This window comes from Eubalaena glacialis, chromosome 8 (assembly GCF_028564815.1).
Source record: "Eubalaena glacialis isolate mEubGla1 chromosome 8, mEubGla1.1.hap2.+ XY, whole genome shotgun sequence".
NCBI lineage: Eukaryota > Metazoa > Chordata > Mammalia > Artiodactyla > Balaenidae > Eubalaena > Eubalaena glacialis.
Window position 1 is genome coordinate 128,396,590 of NC_083723.1, and position 23,926 is coordinate 128,420,515.

Consider the following 23,926-nt stretch of genomic DNA (forward strand, 5'->3'; position numbering starts at 1 on the left):
GATAAGCAGAAGGCAGAGCTCCTCGCGGTGGGCAGGCGGCGGCGGAGGGGGTCCAGGTGGCCCAGGAGGAAGCTGACCCCAAGCTCGCGTGGCCGAGGGGGGTGCAGGTGGGCCTGCCTGCCCGGGGCCGGGCTGGAGACGTGGCCGAGCCCCCATCCTCCTGGTCAGGAGGTGACGATTCCCCCCTTCCGTCTAAACGTGGGGACAAACGAGGGCTCAGGCTGCGGGCAGGGGCCGGGGAAGAGGACACGAGCGGCTGCAGCTTCGTCCTTCGGCTGCTCCCACATTAGCAGACGTGGGTGGTTCAACTCCTGGTGAAAAGAAAGAGCCCCAAGTATCGTGCCGCCAGGCTTATTAAAAAGTCGGTCTGATGGACACGGGGTATGACAAAACCGCATCTGTGGACGGGAGAAGCTATTTCCGGTGACCTGATAAATTAAACAAGTTATCACTATATTGTAACTATAATTACGTCAGGAAATAAAATAGAGATGGGAGGAAAGGTTCAAAAAAGATGGTTTTGAGTTAGAAGCTGTGCCATTCCAAGACTTGTGTGTGTTACTCCTTCAAAGTAGACGCCCCAGGAGGGAGAAGAGAGACAGACAGACGAGACAGACAGAGGACTGAGCACAAAGACGTCCCCCAGCAGGGGTGAGCAGAGGAGGGTGGGCCCCGCGGGTGTTAAGTTCAGGCAGAGACAGGCGGCTGCTCCACCAGGCGTCTCCATCCTCTCTCCCCTGAGAACCGGCCTCCTCCTGCCTGGTGGCCTCTCTGGAGGCCAGGCTTCTCTCAGAGCCAGAAGCAAACCCGCCAGCCCTCGGCGTCCCCTGAGACCGTGCAGGGCAGACTCCGGAAGTTTCGGTGCTGCTCAGGTTCCGGATGCGAGGGGACTGTGCCTGCGGGTGGTCCTCACCGCGTCCCCTTCCTGCCCCGGGACCGAGTCTCCACGACGGCCTGGCCCGTCCCTGGGGACAGGCGGTCACGGCCCCCTGGGAGGGGAGGGCGCCGTCCTGGCCTCTTGAGAGCACCGTCCAGAAACGGCCACAATATCCATCCACCGCACTCAGCTACGAGGACGAACAACACACACCATATGGTTTGTCTAATAAACAGAGCGACCTGAACAGCGAAGAACAGTCTCTAAACAAATACCCCGAATAAAATGAAAACCAGCCTTCGTTTAGGAACAAAAGTGTAATCAAATTCTAATTTTCTATTCCAATAAACATCTTTGAATTAATGCCTATTCCACTAATTATGAAGGTTTTTTATTAGCGTTCTACTTGATTAATAAAGCACACGACACATTACATATAATATTGCTGTCACGTCCCCCTGGGGACGGATGTGGTGGTTTCTCAATCGCATTTGAAAGTGAGAGCGAGAGGGGGAGACGCCTGGGAGCATGAAGAGGGAGCAAAACGGCTTTTTAAAAGTAGGACGTTAATTTTGTAAGAAAAATAAAGCTTCTTAGACGGATCCTGTCAGTTTACACCACCCAGTAAAGCAGCATCGACTCACATCGACGGTGGGCCAGGCTGTGGCCGAGGTCGGGGGGAAGATTGTCACCCTCAGCGTTCACTTCGGACCCTGCAGCGGAGACGCTGCTCCCAGCCATGGAGACGGAGCGGTGAGGACATGGGGTGGGCACAGGAGTGGACATGGGAGTGGACACGGGGGTGGACATGGGAGTGGACACGGGGGTGGACACGGGAGTGGACACGGTGTGGACACGGGGGTGGGCCCTGAACCCCGGCCGCGGGACCTCAGCCGGCACAAGGTCGAGGTGGCAAATGGACTCAGTGTGGGCGGAGAGGGCAGTGCTGGCTCCCCGTGACCTGGGGGGGGGGGGGTCTCAGGAGAGGATGGAGAATTCGTACAAGCGCCTACCGTGCCCGCCCGAGGGCAGGTTGCGGTGCAGAGACGATGCAGTTAGGGTGGGTGTGGGTGGGGCTGGAGGCTGAGAGCAGAATTGAGTGTGATAAGGACGGGCCCAGACTCATAGAGTCAGGTTGTGGGCTGCCCCAGGGACCACCATGTCCTGACACGAGGGCTCAGAACTCCCAGGAGAGCGAGACATTTTTAACAAGGCTTGATCTGACAGCTGCTGCGTGGATGTGAGCCCACCTGTGCATTTTCCAGGAATTCCAGGGAACCCACTCCCGCCCCGACACAGACTCATGGTGTCGCCGTCGAGAGAAGCACTGACACGCCGTGAATTGCCTAGTTGATGATAGAACTGCAACACGTAGAGCTTTTGTTTTCCCTTTGTAAGATCGCATCTAACAGCTTGTAAAATTTACCTTAGTCTCAAGCAACAATTTCATAGGAACGCATCCCTAAATCGCTTGACGGTTAAGCCCCATGGTGTTGCAAAGGTGAATGGTCAGACCTCCCCACCCCAGGACATGCTCTGTGCCCAGAGAGACACGCTGGGGGAGTGGCCGAGGGTCAGGACGAATTCAGAGCCTGTGCCGTCCCACGTTTGCTCTGAGAGCCGCTGGGCCCCGTCCCCTGTGAAGCGGGGTGACCGACTCCCCTGCCTGTCCCTCCTCACTGGCACCTGGTGAGGACTCGGGTCCAGGAGGCCTCACAGGCTGCTCTGTAGCCTCCCGAGTCCCCGTGTTTCTAGCTGGTCTTGAAGACCAGGGACGGTAGCTCCCGCTGTACCCGCGCCTCTCTGAGCAGGGTATACACTCGGTGGACACTAAGTGCCAGTATTGTCAGGGAGGAAAGCCCTCCTTGTGGCTGGGAGATATACAGCCCGGGTCTCTGGTGCCATTTGAGAAGGAAGTCTCATTTCGATAATAAAACTTCAAACAGGTGCCCGCTGCGGGCTCTGATCGGGAGCTCCCGTCGGGATGGGCGCCGAGGTCCCAGCTGTTCTGGCTGAGCTGGGCCTGGGATGGAAGCGCCAGGAAGCGGAATCGGCGCCCTGCCCGTGGAGGAGACCGGGCGCTCCTCAGACCCTCGGCACCACGCTCAGGTCGCTCACCCTGCTCGCCGTGTCCAAACCTCTCCTGCACGTTCTCACCTCGCGTTTCCGGCTCCACATTACGGTCCACCGTTCTGGCTTCAGCTGCTCCCGACCCTCCGTTTCACCCGGACAGCCTGTATCTCGAGAGCGAGCTCCCCCTCGTTTCCAAATAACTGCTCCCCTTGGGTTTCACCTCTAGAAGTTTGGCTGGGTTCTTTTACTTTCTTTCCAGTTTTATTGAGATATAATTTACAGACAGCATGGTGTAAGTGTAAGGTGTGCAGCACGATGATTTGACTCACATACATCGTGAAATGAGGACCGCAGTAAGTTTAGTGACCATCCATCATCTCAGACGGATACAAAATAAAAGAAATAGAAATATTTTTTTCCTTGTGATGAGAACTCTTGGGATTTACCCCCTTAACAATTCTCCTCTATAGCACACAGCAGTGTTAATTCTATTTCTCATGTTGTACATCACATCCCTAGTACTCATTTACCTTATAACTGGAAGTTTGTACCTTTTGACGGCCTTCATCCAATTTCCCTCCCTCCCACCTCCCGCCCCTGGTAACCACAAATCTCATCTCTTTTTCTACGAGTCTGTTGGTTTTTGGAGTATAATTGACCTTCAATGCTATGTAAGCTCCCGTTACACAACATAGTGATTCAACATTTCTGTACACTTCAAAATGATCACTGCGGGATGTCTAGTTACCATGCGTCACCATACGATGACGTTACCTAGTTACTGACTACATTCCCCATGCTGTACATTTCATCCCTGTGACTCATTTACTTTGTAACTGCAAGTTTATCCCTCCTAATCTCCCGCACCCGTTTCTTTCTTCCCCTCTGGCAACCACTTGTTTGTTCTCTGTTTCTATGACTCTGTTTTGCTGTGTTTGTTGGTTCTGTTTCAAAGCCACTTGCTCTTTCGTGCTGTTCTTCTTCGTTGCCATTTAAGATGCTTAAACCTATTACCATCTCCCCTTGTCGTGTTACCGCGGTTCTTCACAGCAGTGACCCCCGCCAACTGCGCTCCATTTCCTCCTGTGCTTTGTGACGTTTTATTAAGAGCTGATTGTCATGCGGGCATCTCCTCTGGGGGTTGCACATGGTCCATCCAAGTGGTTTTGCCTCCACTGAGGTTGGGAGCTCAGGGTTTTGTTGGGGTCGATCAGATTTTCACCCTGCTTTTCAGCGAGGACTCCCTGTGCCCCGTGGACGTGGGGAACCAGCCCCAGCCCTGCAGACGGCGCCTGTCTTCTTCTGGCTGGACGGCAGGGCTGGCCCTTCTTCAAACTCCTCCCTGCCTTCTGTGGCTCCGAGGCAGGGGCGTATCACAGCCAGCTTGCGTGGACTTGCAGGAGGAGACCGTTAACTTTTTAGGAATTTTATGAGCTGGTTGGTAAATATAGCCGCCATTAAAATTCAATTATATTAACTGACAAATTAGATTAATACACAGGTAAGGAGTACTCAAAACTTATCGCTTCGTAATTGTGTGAACTACATTTCACTCTCACGACTCCAGTAGCTGTCTTCTCGTGTCATCATTTCCATCTAGGGAGTCCACATTAAAATCACTCATAGTGGGTGTGTTTACATCACAGAAATGAGCAAATATGACAAGTCAACGCTTTACTTTTGTCTGGTTGATTGTCTAGACTTGAAGTAAGGGCTGGAGAAGACACTGATAATGCGGATTAGATTTAAACGTGAGTGGTGTCGTGTCTGCAAGGGTCACATCTGAACAGCACACGAAAACAGAGGACACATTCCTCCAGGCCCCGAGACCACGATCCAGCTCCGCAAAGAAGTCGCTGGCGCCACTGGTGAGCAGCGGAGTTCTGACCACACCACCTGTTAAGGTGAAAACAACCCGTGTTCAAGCTGGAACCACAGGTCGGCCACGGACGCAGGAATCCCACAAAACCGAAGCCAGCCTCCCGCGAGGATCCGTTAGCTCTGTGGCATCCACAACAGGGAAGGCTGTGTGTGTTTTTATTGGTGCCGGTTGCATGCATTCCCAGCACCCCCTGCGCTGACCCCGAGCGGACCGCGTGGACCCGGGCCTCCGCCCCCTCGGGTTCAGCAGCGATCATGCTGTCCACACTGATCCCTCCATATCCCACCTGTCTTTAGAGCTGCCTACGCACGACGTTTGCAAGGTCCATTTTGCCCAGCATCCCTCAGTATTCCTGGCCGGAGGGGCATCTTTATGTCACATGCAGATTCTGACATGTGTTTATCACGAGAAGTGTCACCCATTGCTATGTGTGCTTGTATGAAACAGTGACAGCAACTTTCCAACACACGGAAAGCAGAAGCTTCCTGGATGCCTGGGCAGGATTTTAACAAGAAGCAAACTCGGGCAAGGAGATGCTGGTGAGGCAGAGCTAACAGAGTGTAAGTGGACGCCCATCGGTTGAGATTGGGGGTCTGATTTTTTTGAGATACAAACACCAGCATTTAGTCGGACACCACAGGCCACGTGTCTTGCTACCGCCAGCCGAGATAGACCAGCACAGGACAAGAGGGAAGCCGCCAGGTCACATCCAGCAGCGCCGTCCCTCCCCGGCCGGGGTTTGACTGCTCCCAGCGTGTTCTCCGGTTTTGAGGCTCCCGGGACGGCCCGTGTCTCTGTGAAGTGGTGGAGGGCCCCCTCTCCTCTGCAGGCAGCAAAGACGGGGCCACCACCACTCCCAACACTCCCTGGGCAGACACGCACTAAAGAGGGAACAGGGACACACAAAGCACAGACCACTCCCCATCTTTTGACTGAGATTGTTTAATCACTTTCTTAAAAACGCTTTTCATGTTCATTTTATTTATTTTTTATTTTTTTGGCCGTGCCGTGCGGCATGCAGGATCTTAGTTCCCCGACCAGGGATCGAATCCGCACCCCCTGCAGTGGAAGTGCGGAGTCTTAACCACTGGATGGCCAGGGAAGTCCCCTGTTTAATCACTTTTTTAAAAAAATCACTTTTTAATGAATAAAATCTCAGCGACACTCGACACCCCCCTGTACACAGCTCTGCAAATAAAATAGCAACTCAGTATAGAGTTCTAAGGAATACACACACGTTGTTTTAGGAATCCAAATGCCCGCACCTACAGGAAACAGGGTGGATGGGAAAAAACTGCCCTCTCATCCCAAATAATGACCATTCAAATGTGAAATCAGAAGTTTAATCGGACACAATTAAATATATTTATATATCTCACACTGAAGAAACATAAGAAGTTAGAAATTACAAGTAGGTATATGCTTCCTATATTCAGATAAACTAGTTTCTATTAATTATTTAGATTCCAGATAGAGAGAAACAACGTTGGGAAAGAAATTATAGATATTAAAGCAGAGATACATGACAACACCATTTAAAGACACAAACAATATTTTGGCATTTTTCTCCCCATTCAGCCGGCCACTTTCCCTATTCTAGTGTCTTCTGAGATGTAACACCTATTTAAGATGGAAAGAATGGTGTGCAACACGGGAAGCAGAGGTACCAGGGTTACCGGGGAGCGTCTTGTTCCCTAAAACGAGACCAGCGACACCCAGAGCGGCCTGCACACCTTCCCAGATGTTTAAGCGTCCTCAGTTTAAGGAAGTGCCTTCTCTGTTTCGGGGCGGGGGTGGTAACGTTTGGCGCTCAAGTGGTATTTTGGCAAATCCAGATCGTTGCTAGATGTGTGTGTCTCCGTGACATCAGACAAGGGGGCAGGCAAAGAGATGAGGAGTCTGAGCCCTGGGGGGAGCCCAGGCCATCCCTCTTCCCCAGCTGCTATGATCCCACATAGGTAAAAAGCAAAAAAAATGTGGCTCTCCCTGCGTTCCTCCCATGGTGAAAGCACCCCTGGTCTTCTCTGGATGCCAGCAGGGCCCGAGCCTTCCCGGAGAGGGGACCACAGGTGCCTGCCGGGAGCTCTCTGAGTGCCCGGCTTTGCCCCGCACCCCCTCTGATTTCGGTCACCCTGCAGGGAAACGTTTAGCTGCGTCTGTGTAAATCCCTCTTTGTAGTTCATAACCGTGTCTGGAGTTTGGGGCTCGCCCCCTACCTTGCCCAGGTGAGGCATCCTTGCGGTGGCTGGCCTGGAAGCAGGCACTCTGGGTGGGAAAGCGTTTGCCCCCAGCGGCCCTGCCCATCCTCAGGGGTGGAAGGTCGGGAGGGGCTGTCGACAGTGCTGGGCGGGGAGGGTGTTGAGCAGCCGGGATGAAACGCAGAGCTGGGCGACTTTCTTATTACCTGCCCCAAAGCTGCAGAACGTCCCCGTTCTGTCCACCTAAGTCCTGAATAAGCCGCGGGTGTCTCCGGTGGTAAACTGTTGTCAAGACAAATGCCGGTAGAGTTTCTTACAGCCGGTGGCCTCCATTCGGTGCCTCATAGGCCTCTCTGGGCCCCGCCCTGCACAGCTGATACTCCTTCAGGAAGTGACAGGTCACGAGCCAACTCTCTTCCGGGGACCACGCTGACGGCACCATCAGTACGACATGATTGCGGTTAAGGATGTGGATGGGTGCTTTAAGGAAAAATAAATTTTTTTCAAGAAAGTGAAAATAGATGAACTGATTGCCCCCCGTAACTGCATCTTCCCACAGATCTCTCTTTATTATTGTTTGGTTGAACAAAAATACACATTTCAACTGCTAAACTGCATTGCCCACAGTCTTCGGGACCCGGTTACGAGGCAGCTGCGCTGGGAGGCGTGGTTAAGTCGTCCCCTGACTGCAGGCGGCTTTCCCCGGGGCCTCGGCACACGCACTCACTGGGGAAAGGCTTTGAGGATGGCGTTCACCTCCTCGGCCACGGCCGTCAGCGCAAACTCGAACTGCTCCTGGAGGGACAGAAGGAAGGAGATGTGAGCGGGGGTCCCTTCTACGCCAGCCTCGGGCTCCCGTGTGTCACTCTGCAGAAAGAAACTGTTTAGGAGAAAAAGGGAAAGGTCGCAGATTTTCGTGGAAAGGAGAACAGGGCACTGGTTTGCAGGATAAGACCCAATGCGGACGAGCCACGCTTCTCGTGTGGGAAAGTCTCATTTTTTATGGCTGCAAGAAGCTGCCAGTAGACACGTGAGCAGGACAACGGCCGCCTGAGGCTCCACGCGCCCCGCCAGGCTCCTTCTGACAGCAGCGCCCAACGCTGGACCGTGGTGAGAGGGGCTGTCGGCGCCTGGCCCGGCATCCTGGAAGGCTCCGGCGCCAGCTGCCCCCCCGTCATGGGTGGGGACCGTGTGCGGCCCACATTTTGAGCAGCGTCGCCTTAGCTGAGATGTCTGGGTGGGGACGCCAGAAATCGGGAAGAACCCCGCGTTTGAAGTCCTTTTAAGACAGAAATTTATTTTAAGAAAACCATTAACATAACAGGCAGAAGCTGCACTTAATGAATAAAATTCAGTGAACGACAAGAGGACCGTTTTGGCCTAGACTCAAGCGCAGGGCAAGAGCCATCTGAGCACGGAGGACGCGGAACGCCCTGGCTGTGAAACATCCGAGCTGACCGGGCTTGCAAGGATAGGAAATCAGAAAGAGGGCTGCGATACGGTAAACAGGAAGATGTGCGCAACACAGGAGACCCGCGGGACACGGTCCCCGTCTCTCCCGGGGTCCCTGCCCCTCCGCGTGAGGAGCGGCCGAGGCAGCACGTCCGAGCCCCGCGTCCACACAGGACGGGGCAGTGTGGCCCTAAAAGGGGTCAGGACGGAATGCCCTCTCCCAGCTCCACCCCTGACCTCGGGCACCAGAGACGGAGACGGGGCGCAGGGCCCGCGTGCCGTGTGCACGTGTGTACGTGCGTGTGCATGGGGAGGGTGCGAGACAGAGAGACAGAAGTACAGAGAGGGACGAAGAGACAGAGACAGAGAAAGAGACAGAGAGACAGAGACAGAGGGAGAGACAGAGAGACAGACAGAGACAGAGGGAGAGACAGACAGACAGAGACAGAGGGAGAGACAGAAAGACAGACAGACAGAGACAGAGGGAGAGACAGAAAGACAGACAGACAGAGACCGGGAGGCGTAAACACGCCTCCAGGACGAAGGCGAGTCGGGGTGTCAGGGACGGACCTGGGCAGCAGGACACCCAAGGGGTGAAGTCCAAGTGCGGAACCGGGACAGGTAGGGGAGGGCAGTGCACGGAGACCACGTGGACACGCCTGTGTGTATCCCAAGGGGGCAAACGTGACATCATTACTTGGAGGTGACTGAACACACGAGTCGAACGGCTTTTACTTCTAAGTGACAACTGTAAGAGGAAATTTTATTATGGAAAAGCAAGTGTCAAGGCCTTTGATGAAAAGGGCACCTTTCTTTCAGGAGATGCGCTGAAGGGGAAGGAAGCAGTCTGTTTACGAGACACGCACGCAGGACAGCATTACTCAGCTTCTGAAGTGTGCTATTTTCACTGCAGCCCCTGATTTCACCTCTCTGCCTAAAAATGAGCGTTTTGCTGGGCCTGTTACGGACGTACAGTGACGGGGTCGTGTGGACGATGTCACGCGCCCACGTGACACCTCTCCCTCGATGTCCTCTTGGTTCTTGCCCTTGCGCTGCCTCCACCCCCCAGGGCTGGGTCTGTCCTCTGAGTGTCTGATGGGGCACAGCCGTCCACCAGGCATCCGTGGTTGGTTTGACTGAGAGCTTGCTTCCGGGTGGAAACAAACACAGCTCTCTGTGACTTTTTACAACCTAGTGGAGTTCTGTGCCCGGCTAGGCGTCAGGGCTCCGTGGCTGCCCCAGGCCCCAGCCTCAACGAGCTCAGAGCTTATTAACTGTTCTGACTGTATTCAGCTCAAATGATGCGATTTGACTAAATGGGTTCAAATGAACAGGCTGTGGACGACCTTCTCGTGGCTCGTGGGAAACAGCATTCAGATTTATGGCACTGTTTTGTCCGAGGAAATTTCCTACCTCTTTGTTAAATTGAACTTTAGGGAAAGCTCAGTTTCATGGAGTGATGTTGGGCAGAGCAGCCATCAGTGAAGAAAGAACGGGGGTGCCTGTGTGTTTACTATGCTTTATCCCCGAGATGCCAGGAGCTGAATCTCTGTACACTCTGCACGGCAGCCTCGGCCAGCTCACCCGCACCCCAGGAAAAGGGCGGGTGTCCGGGCCAGTCCAGCCACACAGGAGGTCACAGCTTTTCCAGCCTCTGCCGTCTGGGAGCACCAAGATGCTGGGGCAAAATCCTCTGGCCAATAGTGTCCCTTTGTCACGTAAAGAAATCAGAATGTTGGTGACTACAAGGTACATGACGCTAACACAGGGCAGTGCCCCATCCTCCAGGCAGGGCTGGGAACCACCCCTCTGGGCTCGTTCTGGCCCCCGCGCTGCAGACCACAGAGGGCTGAATGGGGTTTGTAACGTATCAGGAAATTTTTTTTCTGTTTTGGAGGGAAGATCCGTCTCCTCAATAACTCTGCCTAGATCCGTCCCAGAGCCCGTGGGTTTTGAGGATCCTTGTATCCTTGGGGGGCGGACGGGCCTGGCTGGGAGGGGCCCAGCTGCAAGCAGGGAAGAGACGGGTTTGAATTTAGGGTCCTGAGCATTATCCACACAGCAGTCAACGGTGTGACATGGAAGGCAGATTTGACCAGAGACAGAATCAGCTTTTCATTCCTGGTTGTAAGTCGCCCCTGCTGCCCCAGCCCTGGTTCTGGGACATGTGAAGTTGTACGGCTGCCGGTGGCCATGTAGGGCCCAGACCATCCAGGACAGTGAACCGACCCCGCATTTCTGGATGACCAGGCCACTACCCCCAGCACGGTCAGTCCCACGGTCGCCAAACCCGTGGGCTACGGGACACTGGGACGGCATCGCGTTGTGATAAAGCTGAACCACAAACAAACAGGTGTGAGCAGGGTCCAGTTCTCCCCGGGACGCCACCACTGCCAGCGGAGAAAGAGTGACCAGCGGGGAAGGCTGGCGGCCGCGCCCTGAGCCCAGGGGCCGAGCTCACCTCTCCAGCGAGGACACACACCTTCTTCCGGTACGCTCCTCTCAAGACGCACACCCGGACCCCATCACGGGAGCACCGGACACACCCCAGCCAGAGACAGTCCACAGAAGCACAACCAGACCCGGCCGGTCCTCAAGGCCACGGTGCTGTCCACCGGAGGAGGTGAGGGGGGCAGGACCAGTGGGCACACCGTGTGGCTGCTCCTGGACGGGACCCCGCTCCAGAGAAAGGTCCCTGGGAGATCTGACACGGTGCACACATGAGCTAGTGGCATCGAATCAGTGCCAGCTTCCTGGCCTCGCTCGTTCCCTGTGGTTACGAAGTGTAACAGTGGGAAGCTGGCGAAGGGCACACGGGAATTACTTGTATTTTTTCTGCAAGTTTTGGCAGGTCTGAAATAATTTCAGATTTCAAAAAATCTGAGAAAACATAAAGTGTGCAGTGACTTTCACATAAGATTCCACAGAAGGGTCTGGTGACAGTGCTGCACGTTCTAGGGCCCGAAATAAAGCGGAGGGACAGAGGGGCTGTCGGTGCTGGTGTCATCAAGCCGCTCCCCCCCCCGCCCCACCCCAGATGCGGGAAGAGAGCAGGGCAGCTGTGATCGCCAGCTGGACAGGGCAGGGCTGGGCAGAGATCCTGAACACTGAGTGTTTCCTCTGGTCCTACCCACAAGAGGGTTCTGATTCTACAAGAGAATTAAGCTGGTTTTGCCCCAGTGCTTGGGGCTTTGGCAACGCAGAACCAGCCAAGGGGCCCTTGAAATGATCTCCAGGGTCAAAGTGTGCTCGCTGGACTTTACCAGGCTCTTGGCTTCTTCCTTCTCAACGGAATGGGTGGCATTTAGACTGTTCTCTCTCCCCTCAGGCTCAGACACTGCACTGTCCTGCTTGATTTCTCATAGTGGCAGAGAGGGAGGGAGGGCGTAGGAACTGCTTGCCCTTTGTGGGGGGCAGTAAGACCCCGAGGCAGGATGACTGGGGTCCCAGAATCGTCACCACCAGGCACCAAAGCACAACCCAGCTTGATTTCCCAGGAGAGCTTATGATAACTTAAAGTCCCCTCAAGTATAAAGCAGTGATTTTGCAAGGGCATCTTTCATGATTTTTGGCCTTTCGTGGAGGCGCTAATGGCATCGGAGAGTCGAGACTACACCGAGAAGGAGAAGAGTCTGTATTTATGGCTGCAGGATGTGTGGGAGTGTTTGTGGTTGGACACAGATATTTCTGGAATGCTGAGAGAATGGGTCATCAGAGTGACCTGTTTCTAGCTCTGGTTAACCCAAGGCCAACCAGGAATCTTTCGTCTTTGCTCCTTTTGCTGCAAACTTGGCCTTTTTAATAAGTATGCACATGAGCCACGCAGGGTGCTCAGGGACCCCGCAGCACCTGGGGACATTCTGGTGACCACCGTCCTGATGACCGCACGGCAGAGCTGCAGCTGTGGGAGCTGGAAATACGGGAGGTGGGCAGAATGTTGCATGAACACAGAGCATTCCGCGCAGGGGTGCCGGCGTCTATCACTGACCTCTGACTATAAAACTGCAGTGCTCTCCCTCCCTCCCCAAATCGGGCACATGGGGAGTTCCCAGGGCCTGAGATCTGACTGCACCTGTTCAGCCTGAAATGTCTGGCTGCTGCCGGAGCTGCCCTCGACCCTGCAGGGAGCGGCTGCCCGCGTCCTGCCCCGTGCAGCCCTGGCCTGGGAGGAGGCCAGCCGGCCTGACCCTCGCTCCTCTCGAGAAAACCGCCACACAAAGACCCAGCCCCGCAAAGCCCTGGCAGCCCCGGGGACCGGCCGGCAGTACCTTTGTCTGAACCATGCGTGGCCTCTGGTCCCGCAAGTGCTCCAGCGTCGCGGCAATGTCGATCTCTTTAGCGCCTGCAACAAACACCAACTGGGCTGAGTTCAGGCACAAGACAATCCGCGCTCTGCGTCCCTCGCCTGCTGCTGGGGTCCCTCAGGGCTCAGCGGCCAAATGACAATGACAGTCATCCCTCAGCTGCCCGGCTGGCAGGCAATTTCAGGGTTCACACAAGAAAACAGGGCAAGGCGGCTTTCATTAGCATTGATTCAAGAAGGCTGGGCTGACAAATGTTATCAGATGCCTACATAGATACCCACAGCAAGCTGTCGCCAGGAGGGACTAAGGCTTTCTTGATTTTTTTTTTTTTTTGGTGGCATTTTAAGACTTTCATTTTTTTTGGCTGTGCTGCACGGTTTGCGGGATCTCAGTTCCCCGATCAGGGATTGAACCCAGGCCACAGCTGTGAAAGCCCGGAATCCTAACCACTAGGCCACCAGGCCACCAGGGAAGGCCCAAGAATTTTTTTTTAAAGATATTTTTGATGTGCACCATTTTTAAAGTCTTTATTGAATTTGTTACAATATTGCTTCCATTTTATGTTTTGGTTTTTTGGCTGCGAGGCACGTGGGATCTTAATTCCCTGACCAGGGATCGAACCCACGCCTCCTGCATTGGAAGGTGAAGTCTTAACCACTGGACCACCAGGGAAATCCCCCCAACAATGTTTTAAGTCATAGGAAGCAGCATATAAACTTTAATTTCTATTGTATAGGATTTTTATTCAGAGAAATGAAAAATTAGACTAACTAATCTTACACATCTAAATATTGGCTTCTAAAGGCAGAGTTCCCTGCCTGTTAGAGTTCCAAACGTTAAGAAAAGGTGAGGATGCCCCATGTGCTCACGGGTTAGTCATGTGGCCTAGATCCCCTCCTACGGATGCCCCCACCTGACACCAGGTGACTTGGGTGCCACAGAAATAATACTGTTTGAGTTTGAAAATGTAACCTTATGAATTCTGCGTATATTCTTGTTTTCCCATCTTGCCAGGTCCTTTGGTAGCTGGACAACAAACAAGGCCGGGTCCCAAGCTCACGAGCTTCCTACACTTCAGCGGGGAGCATCTCACGTCTGCCGTGCAGTCCTGTCAAATGCTGGGGGCTTGGGCGGGGCGGCACCTCTCAGGTCGGCCGGGACCCCCCTCACCAACCCACAGTAGGTGCACGTCACGCGCAGCATTTCGTCTCACGGTGCCAGAACTGTCACCACACCCTGTTCAGGGGAAATTGAGGCTCGTCCCGGTCACGCAGAGCAGGCAGCCATGCTCTTCGGACCCAGATGCGGAAGTGAGACCGGGCTGGTGGCCACCAGGACGGCCCTGGTCTCCCACTTCCATCACACCTGCGTGTGCACAGCCCTGCCCTTGGCCGAGAGCTGGGAGGCGTGCCTGAAAACGTCCAAGGCCACGGCAGCCTTAGTGCCCTGGTTCATCCTGGGGGCCTGAGGCCCACGTGGGCGACAGCTGAGCCGCCAGCGTCTTTTTCCGAGTGGCAGGGAGATGCCGCTGGGGACACGGATGAGGGCGGGAGGGAAGGTGGGGGGACCGCACACTGTCTCAGGGAGAGGGTGCCTGAAGTGGGAGGGGCTGGCGGCTGGAGGGAAGGTGGGGACGGCTGGGAGGAAACACATTCCAACCAGGTGCTGTGCCCCCATCAGGGAAACTGCCACGAGTATTGGGAATCCGGCAGTAAGTGGCTGAGACCGGGAGGCCAGGATCAGGGCTGACCCCCTCGGCCAGCACGGTGGCCAGTCTGAGTGCCTCGAGGTGCGGGGACAGTGTGGCATGAGCTCATCTCATCTAAGCTGGCTGTCCTTCCAGACGATGAACGCCCTCCGTCGGGTATGGGAACACCCCAAGCCCCCCGACTCTTAAATCAAAGTCTTTCTAGGAAGTCTTTCTTTCTGGGGGATCCGCCGAGAAACTCGTGCAGGCGGAAGACAGGGTCTCCTTCTGTTTGCCTGAAGGCTCCTCTGAAGGTGTCAGAAGTTTTCGAAAGCTGACAAGGTCACAAGATGTACAGTCTTGTTTTGGGGGGAACCTGTGAGTCCAGAACAGCCTGAAACAGTGGGTGAAAGAGGAGCTACGGGGGGGTCCCCCGGCCACATGTGCAGCGGCCCCCCGAGTGGCCCCCTGTGCCAGGAACCTGCTTCCTCACCTCCCCAAAGGAACACAGAAATGGGCTTCTTCAAACCACAGGTTTGCCTTAAGAAAGTGAAGTCCTACGTGGTGAGTGAGCAAGGGAGGGGGGAGTCCCACCCCTGAGACCCGAGTTCTCGTCCCCCCAGAAACACCCAGCTGCCTGGTCAGGGTGGCCCCTCTGGACGCAGCACGGAGCTGTTGCTGCAGTTTAATTCCAAGCGTGAAGAGGCCCGACTGTGGGCAGGACACAGAAAACTCCGCCTGGGAGCGTCCGGGGCGGGCGCGAAGCTCCAGCGGGAGCAGAGCACCAAGGGGCCCCGTGGGGACCCGCGGGTCAGTGCGCGGTGACCGCGCGATGCACAGAACGTATTAGATGCTCAGTGCATGTGACCCCGCAGATTCTGTGAACAGAGCCTTCTGGGAGAAGTGCTATCTCTGGGCAGCTCTGTCCTGCTCCGTGGATGCCAGAACGAGGTGTGGGGTAGAGTCTGATTCATCAGCGCAGAGACGATCCTAGTCCTTTAAAAACAAAGTCCTGAGGGGTCCAGACTTAACCCCCCACTTTTTAAGGTTGCTCAGGGCAGCGTCTTTAGTCCTTGAAACTGGTTTGAAAGACTCTTTCAACAGCCCTTTTCTTCCAAAGGGCTAGTCTGAGCAAGAGAACCGGCATGAAGTCCCGAACCCCCCGTCCCTCCTCTGTCACCCTGGAGCGACTCTGCAGGGCTCTGCCTGGGACCATGTGCAGGTCCCCTCCGAAGGCAGCTCTGTGGGGAGACTGTATGGCCACCGGGTGACGCTCTGATCAGGTGCTACGGATGAAACCTTTCTCTTCACTGCACTCTCCTTCGGACGACTGCTCACAGAGGAAGTGAGAAAGAGGAAGGAGAAAGCCTACTTAGGTCTTCCCTAGGCAAAACGCCCGGGGACCACGTCTCAGATCACGCTTAGCCTCAAGCCAAGACTCAACAGTGGAGGGAATCAAATTAAAGCTTACAAAACGGTACAGCGCTGAAAATAGAGAAGTAATGGATTTATCAGGTAGACTCAGTGGTCCGATGTGGATGGCTGCTGTCTCCCTGCGTGTTAGGATCGAGGAGAGTCAGTTATCTGAAGTGTGTGTAGAGAGAGAAGTTTTAATAGAACGCACACGCAGGATCTTTTATGAGGGGCGGGGAGGCACGGCCCTGCATCCTGTTTGGTGACCCCGAGCATCCTGGTGACCCTGCGGTGCAAGAGACACACAGTCTGCGTTTATAACCCAGAGCCTCGGGGCTGGAGGGAGGGGTGTGTGTCCTTCATCACCTTATAAAAGGCTTTACTGAAGGTAAAAGGATTTATTTAAATCCCCCAAATAGCTAGGAAGCTCCCTCTACTGCTTTTAAAATGGAATGCTCTCTACAAATCCCATTTTGCTGATCACACGTCAAGGTCCAGGCGAACAGACGCATGAGGTGCGGTGCTCAGGTCGAAAAGCATGTGAATAGTTGAGGAATTAATTATAACAGATGCAAATAAAACCCAGACAGAAGACGGGGTGTGATTTCAGGGAGAGGTTTCTGGCATGTTCTATTTGAGACGCATCACCGCTGTTCGGATACAAGAGGGATGTACGTGCTTATTTAAGTCACCCTGCGGTCGGTTTAAGCTGGTGATTCCATGAATGTACAACATAGGCAGAGGCAGCCTGTGCATTTGGGCCCAGCACCGCACAGGGCAATTGTGAGTCAGTCTGACCCATCTTTCCTGGCACCAGTGACCCAGCAGGTGCGCTGCAGACTAGAGGCCAGAGTGGCCGGCGGGGTCCTGAGAGACACTGGCCCGGCGCCACCCCAAGCACCGACCAGCACACACAAAGGGCTGCCGCTGCGGCTTCCCAGTGTGCTTGGGGGGGGCCATTGGCTCCGAAGTTCACATTATTGGTTAAATACATTTTTAAGACAACAGAGGTTTTTAAGCTTTAGATAAAAAAGTATTCGTCATCAAACAAGAAACATTAAAAGAACGTTAGTATTAGCAATATTAAAACAGTTTTTTAGGATGCGAGAATCAATTCAAAGTGAAAGAAAGCCGAGCGAACGGGCCACTGGTGCCTCCTCACGAGGCTGGTTCTGACTTCTCCCGGTGACTGCTGGCTAGTGGGCGGGGCGCGGGGCTCTCGGAGTTTGGCGGCGTGGCCGCGGCTCACCGTCGAGAGGCGCCCTTGTCTCTCCCCGTCCTTCTGCAGGGCGTCCACAGCAACATCACGTAATAAACAGAAATACATTTTGTTGCAGAGCTTTTACCCAGAAGCTTTTGCAGACTGCAGGGATGCAATGTATCCTTTTCTTCTTGTAAAAAAAAGCCGTCATGCGTCAAATGCACAAGAGAGAAAGGCCTTTGTTTTGCAGGAGGAAATTGTCTCAATTCCACCCTCTGGGAGAACTGAGGAAAGCTCTGCTCCTCGCTAAACACACCTAAAGGGACGAAGGGAGAGCGGTGACGGTCATGAGCCCGCAAGGAGCAGTGGGGAGCAGTGCCTATGTTCCAGGACGAAGGCAGAGCTGTCTGAGCGCCGAGCTGGGTCCCGAGAGCCTGTGGTCTTCGGCTGAGCTCCGTTTGGGAAGGAAGGGCTGAGCAGTGATGGGCAGGGACAGCGCGAGGCCTCACCCCTGCAATCGGCAGGGCTGGATGTCACGGCTGGGGCCCCCTCTGGGTCAACAGGATGACCGAGCCTTGATCCCAGACGCCGCGAGTCAGGGGGCACCACAGCCGGAGGGCAGCCCTCCTCCCGCCTCTGGGTGTCTCTGGGTGCAGGTGCCGCCTCCAGACCCTGGCCTCCCACTGTGCACACACGTGGGCACGTTCCCACACACTCCCCCACGGCGCACACGCACACACACGCACGGGCACACGCACACACTCTGTCCTGGGTCTTCCGGGCCGAACAGTTTCTACTTCATGTTTCTGGGTGCTCTGAATTGACTGAAGATTTATCAAAATTAAAAAGGAAGACTTTTTTGCTGGCCTTCTAGATTAACGATCATCTCCCTTTCACGAGGTTTCACTGGGATCAAAGGAGACAAATTGGCATCATATTCACTTGAAAATCAAGTATCTCAGAACCCAAACAAACGAGGTATTTTTCATGTTTTTAAAAACAAATTCGAAATCATTTTTCAGGAGAAGCTAGGATGCCTCCAAATCTTTACAAAAAAATACAAGTAAACAAAAGCAGGACTGGGCGTATCGCCTGTAAAGATGCCATCACTTACGCTCCAGGAGGTGACGGAATTGTGTGACGCATTTGCGATGTCCAGCGAGGCGCCAGAGTGTCTAAGACGCTGCGCAGGTACCGGCAGCATCAACGCCGAGAACAACCCAGCACCCAAGTGCGCACGAGTGCCCAGTGGTTAAAAAAGAGGGTGTCAGGAGGGGGCGGCCGTTAAACTCGTAAAGAAGAGACGGACGTGACGGCCACGAGCAGCCTGAGAGGCCTCCACGAGCGCGCCGTTCAGGTCACCACCCGCCCCGGGAAGGCAGGTGTCGCGGACACAGCGCGTGCATGGGAAGCTGATGGCGGGGACCTCACTACCTCCCGGTTCCGCCCACGTGACAAGGAACCATGCAGGACGCACACGCCCCAGGACACACTCAGGTCCTCAGTGGACGGGTCAGGGTTACGAAGGGGACGAGGAGTGGGTCATCCGGGTGATGTCTGTGGCTGCAGGGAAGAGGCTGGGGAGCCCACCGAGTCCGTAATGACATGGGGGGCTCAGGGGAGCAGGGGGGCTCTGAGGTGGCCCTCCCGTGTCACCCAGGATCTTGCACTTGGGGCCACGGACACACTCCTGAGTCCCCATATGATCAGAGCACAGGGGGCAGGAGGGCGGGCGGCCGGGACTCGTGGGGCCGATGGCCGCCCCGAGGGGCTGGGCCCTTGTTACCCTTGAACCGAGGGGCAAGTGCTCCAGGGGAGCTGGGCTCTCAGCCACTCACAAAACCCCCATCGAAGGCTCTCCGTGCCCCTCCTCCCACCTCGGCCCCCGAGTCTATGTCTGGGTCAGAAACTGAGGGTGCGGCCGGCCCCACGGCCTGGCCGGGGACGGGGCTACTTAGTTACTCAGCTGACGGCAGCACGGAGACCACGTTCCTTGGGTTCCTCGCACCGTCTCCGCCCATGAAAGGAGAGGCAGGGTCCGGGGAGGCCTCATCGGGCACCGCGAGGTCGTAAGGACAACACAGATGGTCAGCACTTGTCACAGAACGTTCTAACACAAGTTCACGCAACTGTGGCAGGATTTTCCGGGAGGGTCACTAATGCAAAGTGACAGAGGCGTGGTCCCCAACACCACTGCCCACCCACAGAGCGCGGGCCTCAGGGTCCTACTTAACACAGTGTTTGAGCCGTCACTGCCCCGCGACCAGGGTTGCTGTGCTCGGGGACTTCCTGCCACCAGGTAGGGACGAGGGGTCTTTGGCAGGAGAGGGGATGGACCCTCACTGTCTGGGGAGGAGCCGTGAGCTGCTGCTGAGAGGGGCCACGGCAGCTTTGCTTGGCCTCCGGGGTCTCCGGGGTAGGGAGACTCTGGGGCAGCGGGCAGCCGGTGATGCTGAAGGACTCTTGTGGCCTCCAAGCTGCGGCGATCCTGCCAAACACGGCCAGCCAGGCCTGCCAGGGGCCAGCAGGACAGACGGTGGCAATGTTCACGGGGACAGGGTGGGGGGCCAGTCTGGGTTTGGGGACGAGAGAGAGGAAAACCTGGGTGACAAGCTGGCTGTCGCTCATCCGGGCAAAGGAAGTGCTCATGGGAGGGATGGCCGTGGACCGGCGTCCGGTGGGGTCCAGCCAGGTCTCCCGGCTTCTCATCGGCCACGTGAGACTGTGTCCACGGGTGAGTCAGGAGGGAGGAGGAGCCATGCGAACAGGTCTGACCCACGAGATGCACGGGGGGTCCACACCGGCCAGGAGTGCCCCCTGTGGTGCCGAAGTCCACGGGGCCCCTGTCTGCCCATTGGCAGGTCAGAGAGAGCACAGAACCGTCAGCTTTGCCTGCCCAGGGATGATCCACAGGATAGAGACCATTTAGGAAGCAAAGTGCGGGATTCCGGGCTGCAATGTGGTTCACAAGAGGACCTGGATGAGATGGGTTTAGGATGTTTCCCAGGAACAACTAGTCCCATTTTGTCTCGCTTCTCTCCTATTAGTCCCTTGTCTATCGTGTCACCCGGGCCTGGGTCACACCCCCAGCGATACTGCTCCCGGGACCCCTGTCCCCACCCCCCGAGTCTCAGCTCCAACTGGCCAGATGAACAGACAAGGGAAGAAATATCCACCTGTCACCCCATGGGACACAATTTCTCCAACTAAAAGAAAGCCCTCCCCACCCCACCCTGTTCTGGACGCTTTTTTCAGCCTGAAACCTGCATGAGCTGAAGACAAGGCGTCACCACCGGGAAGCCACGCTGAAGGCAGACTGGTCCGTAGAATTCATTTTCTGCTGGGTCTTCAGGTTTTCATGCTTCGGCCAGACATAAAAACAAGATGTTTCCCCCTCGACGTGCCTTGTTCCTTGCAGCCTGCTTCTCCCAGTCTTGTCTGTAGAAGTGCCGTCCACGTGCACGGCCATGGCCAGGGGCGGGCTCGGCCCTCTGTGCAGACCCCTGTGCACATAGACCCCTGGGGTCCTGCCCGCTCCAGCCCTCGAATCCAGTGGCACCAAGTTGATCCTGACGGGACCCGCTGTACGTTCTCCTTCCCCAGCGGCTCCAGATGGATCCGAGTCAGCGAGCCTGTGGTTCCAGGTCCCCGTGGTCTGACCTCCGTCTCTCCTCCCTGGCGGAGTTTCTGCTGCGGCCCTAACAGACCCAGCTACCCGCTCTGCCCCTGTCCCCGGACCGCGCAGCCTGGCCGTGTCTCTGCAGTGCTGCCCCCTAACCTCTTGGGCTCTGCCATTTGCAGAAAGACCAGGGCTCCGCATCAGCCTGGCCAGCTGGATGCCTTCTGGCAGGTCACCAAACCTCCGGGGATCTGCTTCCTCAGTTTGCAACCAAGTGTTGGAATAAGTGAGCCCTCAGGGCCCCTTGGGGCTGTGAGGAACAGGCTACAGACGCGTATGGGGCTCTGTGACAGGCGTGGGGCGAAGCGCCCCCCGCCACTGCCCCTGCATCCCGGGGCCTCGACGGTGCTCGCTGCCCCAAGTCACAAGCTGCAGCCACCACCTGCTTCTCTCCATGGAGTGTAAAGCCCAGGAGGACAGATCATTTCCCTTGTTCACCATGTATTCTGGGTGCTCAATAAGTACTAGGTTGGAATGGCACTTCTGTGGTTCAGCCCGTATTTGCCAAAAGGAGGAACGACACCGCGATGGTGGCCGAGGGGGACAGCAGGGCCCATGAGTGGGGAAAGGGGCTGGGGGGCACGTCCGCCGCAGACCAGGGCCGGGTCCTGGGTTCTGTAGGAAGGAGCCGGCGTGGCCCCGAGAGAGGGGCTGCGAACACGTGGGGCCTCCCGAGATCTTTCTCTTTAACATCCCGCTGACCGCTGTGTGCAGAAGAGACGGGCACAGGAGCGAGCCGGGAGGCCAGTCCAAGGCCATAGAGGGAGGGACGGTGGGAGCAGGGCCGAGAGACAGAAGAGACGGAGGACCGGACACACGTGGATGACCACCTTCAGCTCTGCTCCCTGCAGCACAGCCACCCAATGGGACTTCCTGCTACGGGCGTGTTTTCCGTCTGCACCGCCTGTTTGGCAGCCACCGGGCAGCTGTGTTATCAGGGTGCCTGGCATGTGGTCAGCGTTTCAATCTTATCATGTAAGTTGCCACACGTGGCTAGTGGCTACTGCCCTGAACAGTGCAGCTCTGGGAGAGTGCTGGGTTTTAAAAGTCCAATGAGCCATGAAGTGTTACTTCTCCCAGAATGGGAGAAAATATTTGCAAATCACACATCTGATAAGGGTTTAATATTCACAATATATAAAGAAATCCTACACCTCAACAACAAAAAACCAAACAGCCCAATTAAAAAATGGGCAAAGAACTCGAATAGACACTTCTCCAAAGAAAATAGCCGAATGGTCGACACACACATGAAAAGATGCTCAACATCTCTAGTCCTTAGGAAAATGCAAAGCAAAACCACAGCGAGATGCTGCTTCACAGCCATGAGGATGGCTACTATCAAAACCCCAGAAAATGACACAAGTGTTGAAGGGGGTGTGGAGAACTGGAGCCCTTCCTTATGCACTGTTGGTGGGAATGGAAAATGGTGCAGCTGCCATGGAAAACAGTATGGAGGGTCCTCAAGAAATTAGAAATAAAACTACCATACGATCCAGCAATTCCACACTGGGTGTATAACCCAAAAGAATTGAAAGCAGAAGCTCAAAGAGATGTTTGCACACCCATGATCATAAGAGCATTAATTCAATAGCTGAAAGGTGGAAGCAACCCGAGTGTCTATGGATGGATGATGGATAAGCTACCTGTGGTCCACCCCTGCAATGGAACGTTATTCAGCCTCAACCAGGAAGGAAATCCTGCCACTGGCTCCAACACAGGTGAACCTTGAGGACATGATGCTCAGTGACATAAGCCAGGCACAGAAGGACACAAACTGTCTGATTCTACTCATATGAGGTCCCAAGAGCTGTCAAATTCACAGAGACAGGAGGTACGATGGAGATTATACATCCCCTTATAAGAGGAGATGCTTACTGATGTCACCACGTGACAGGGAAATAGTAAAGAAGATGAGCTTCCTGAGGATGGAGACTGGGAGCTGGACAGATGGCCACGTGGGTGCTGGACATCCCTTCACACTCCGTGCTGAGACCACTTAGGGTGAACTCGCGGCTGACGCGAGCTTAAAAGGCATCTCCAGGCGCACCTGCTGACTCGGGCTGGCACTCCACGTCATACAATGACATCTCAGTCCTGCAGCTCCTGCCAAACGAAAGGAACAGGCCACCCAGGACAGTCCGGGCCTGCGGACACCCCAGGAGCCAGGAGGCTCAGGGCGGCACGGCCAGCTTCCCAGAGGTGGGGCTTCCTCCGTGGCCCCTGGTGAGGGACAGCCAGTGAGGCTGCCACCTCCGGGTGACCCAGCAAATGTGATCCTTGGGAAGCCCCACCATCCGCCTGGCGCTCTCCATTTGTTTGAAAAATTGTGGTGAAATATGAAAAACCCTGGGCAAAGAGAGGTCACGGACAAAAATGTAAAAGGCACAAGCTTGGAAAATATCTCAGCTGCAAAACCAACATTGCTACGTTTGAGCTCAGTCCCTAGGTGAGAGAGGAACGCTACCAAACCCTGATTCTGACCCAAAATATTAACCCTGAGTTAGAAACGTGTTCACAGCCACAGGAAAAATGTGTGGAAGAATTTTACAGGTTGACCCCTGACTTTCCTGCCACAAACGCTGGGCAGAGAACCAGCCCCCCAGCTCAGACTTCAAACCGCATCCTGTCTGCTCGCTGACAGACCAGACGGTGCCGAAAGCTCCGTATGATTCCTGGTGTACACGCAAAGGCCCCAAAGGCTTTACTCCCCCGAAGCCCGCGTGCCTGGCCGAGGCTCCAGGCTGTGGCTGGCTGGGCTGGCTGAGTGTCCCCGGCCAGCCTCAGAGCCCAGGGCCGACGCAGGCACCGGGCTGCAGGAGAGCTTGGGGGAGGCGTTCTTCGGTCCTCCTGCAATTCATTCCTTTAAGAAAAGGAAACGGGAAGAAAGATTTCGTGTCCAGGCCCAGAGCCTTTGATCATTTGATGAACGCGGGACGGCAGCACGGGCCTCCGGCTTCTCAGGCCAGACAAAGGTGGCCCTGGCCACCCGGCCCTGCGAGCCTGGCCCAGAACAAAACCCCGGCGGCCGCTTGCTGGGGCGGCCTGGGAAAGGCCCACCTCGCAGGCCGAGGGGCCTCCCTGCCCTTTGATCTGTCCCGAGACTACAGCCTGGGCCCCGGGTCAGGGGATTTCATAGCGCGGGCTCCCGGGCAGAGGG

General features: G+C 55.4%; 1 protein-coding gene across 1 annotated transcript in view; it reads right to left on the reverse strand.

Annotated features, from left to right (window-relative positions):
* Nucleotides 1–7,464: 7,464 nt before the first annotated feature.
* The window catches only part of PTPRN2 (protein tyrosine phosphatase receptor type N2), a 702,618-nt gene continuing 686,156 nt past the window's right edge, over nt 7,465–23,926 (reverse strand). The window contains 3 exon segments of the mRNA XM_061198224.1: nt 7,465–7,510; nt 7,758–7,825; nt 12,751–12,824. Of these exon segments, the coding sequence (XP_061054207.1) occupies nt 7,492–7,510; nt 7,758–7,825; nt 12,751–12,824 (161 nt within the window). The 3' untranslated portion in view covers nt 7,465–7,491.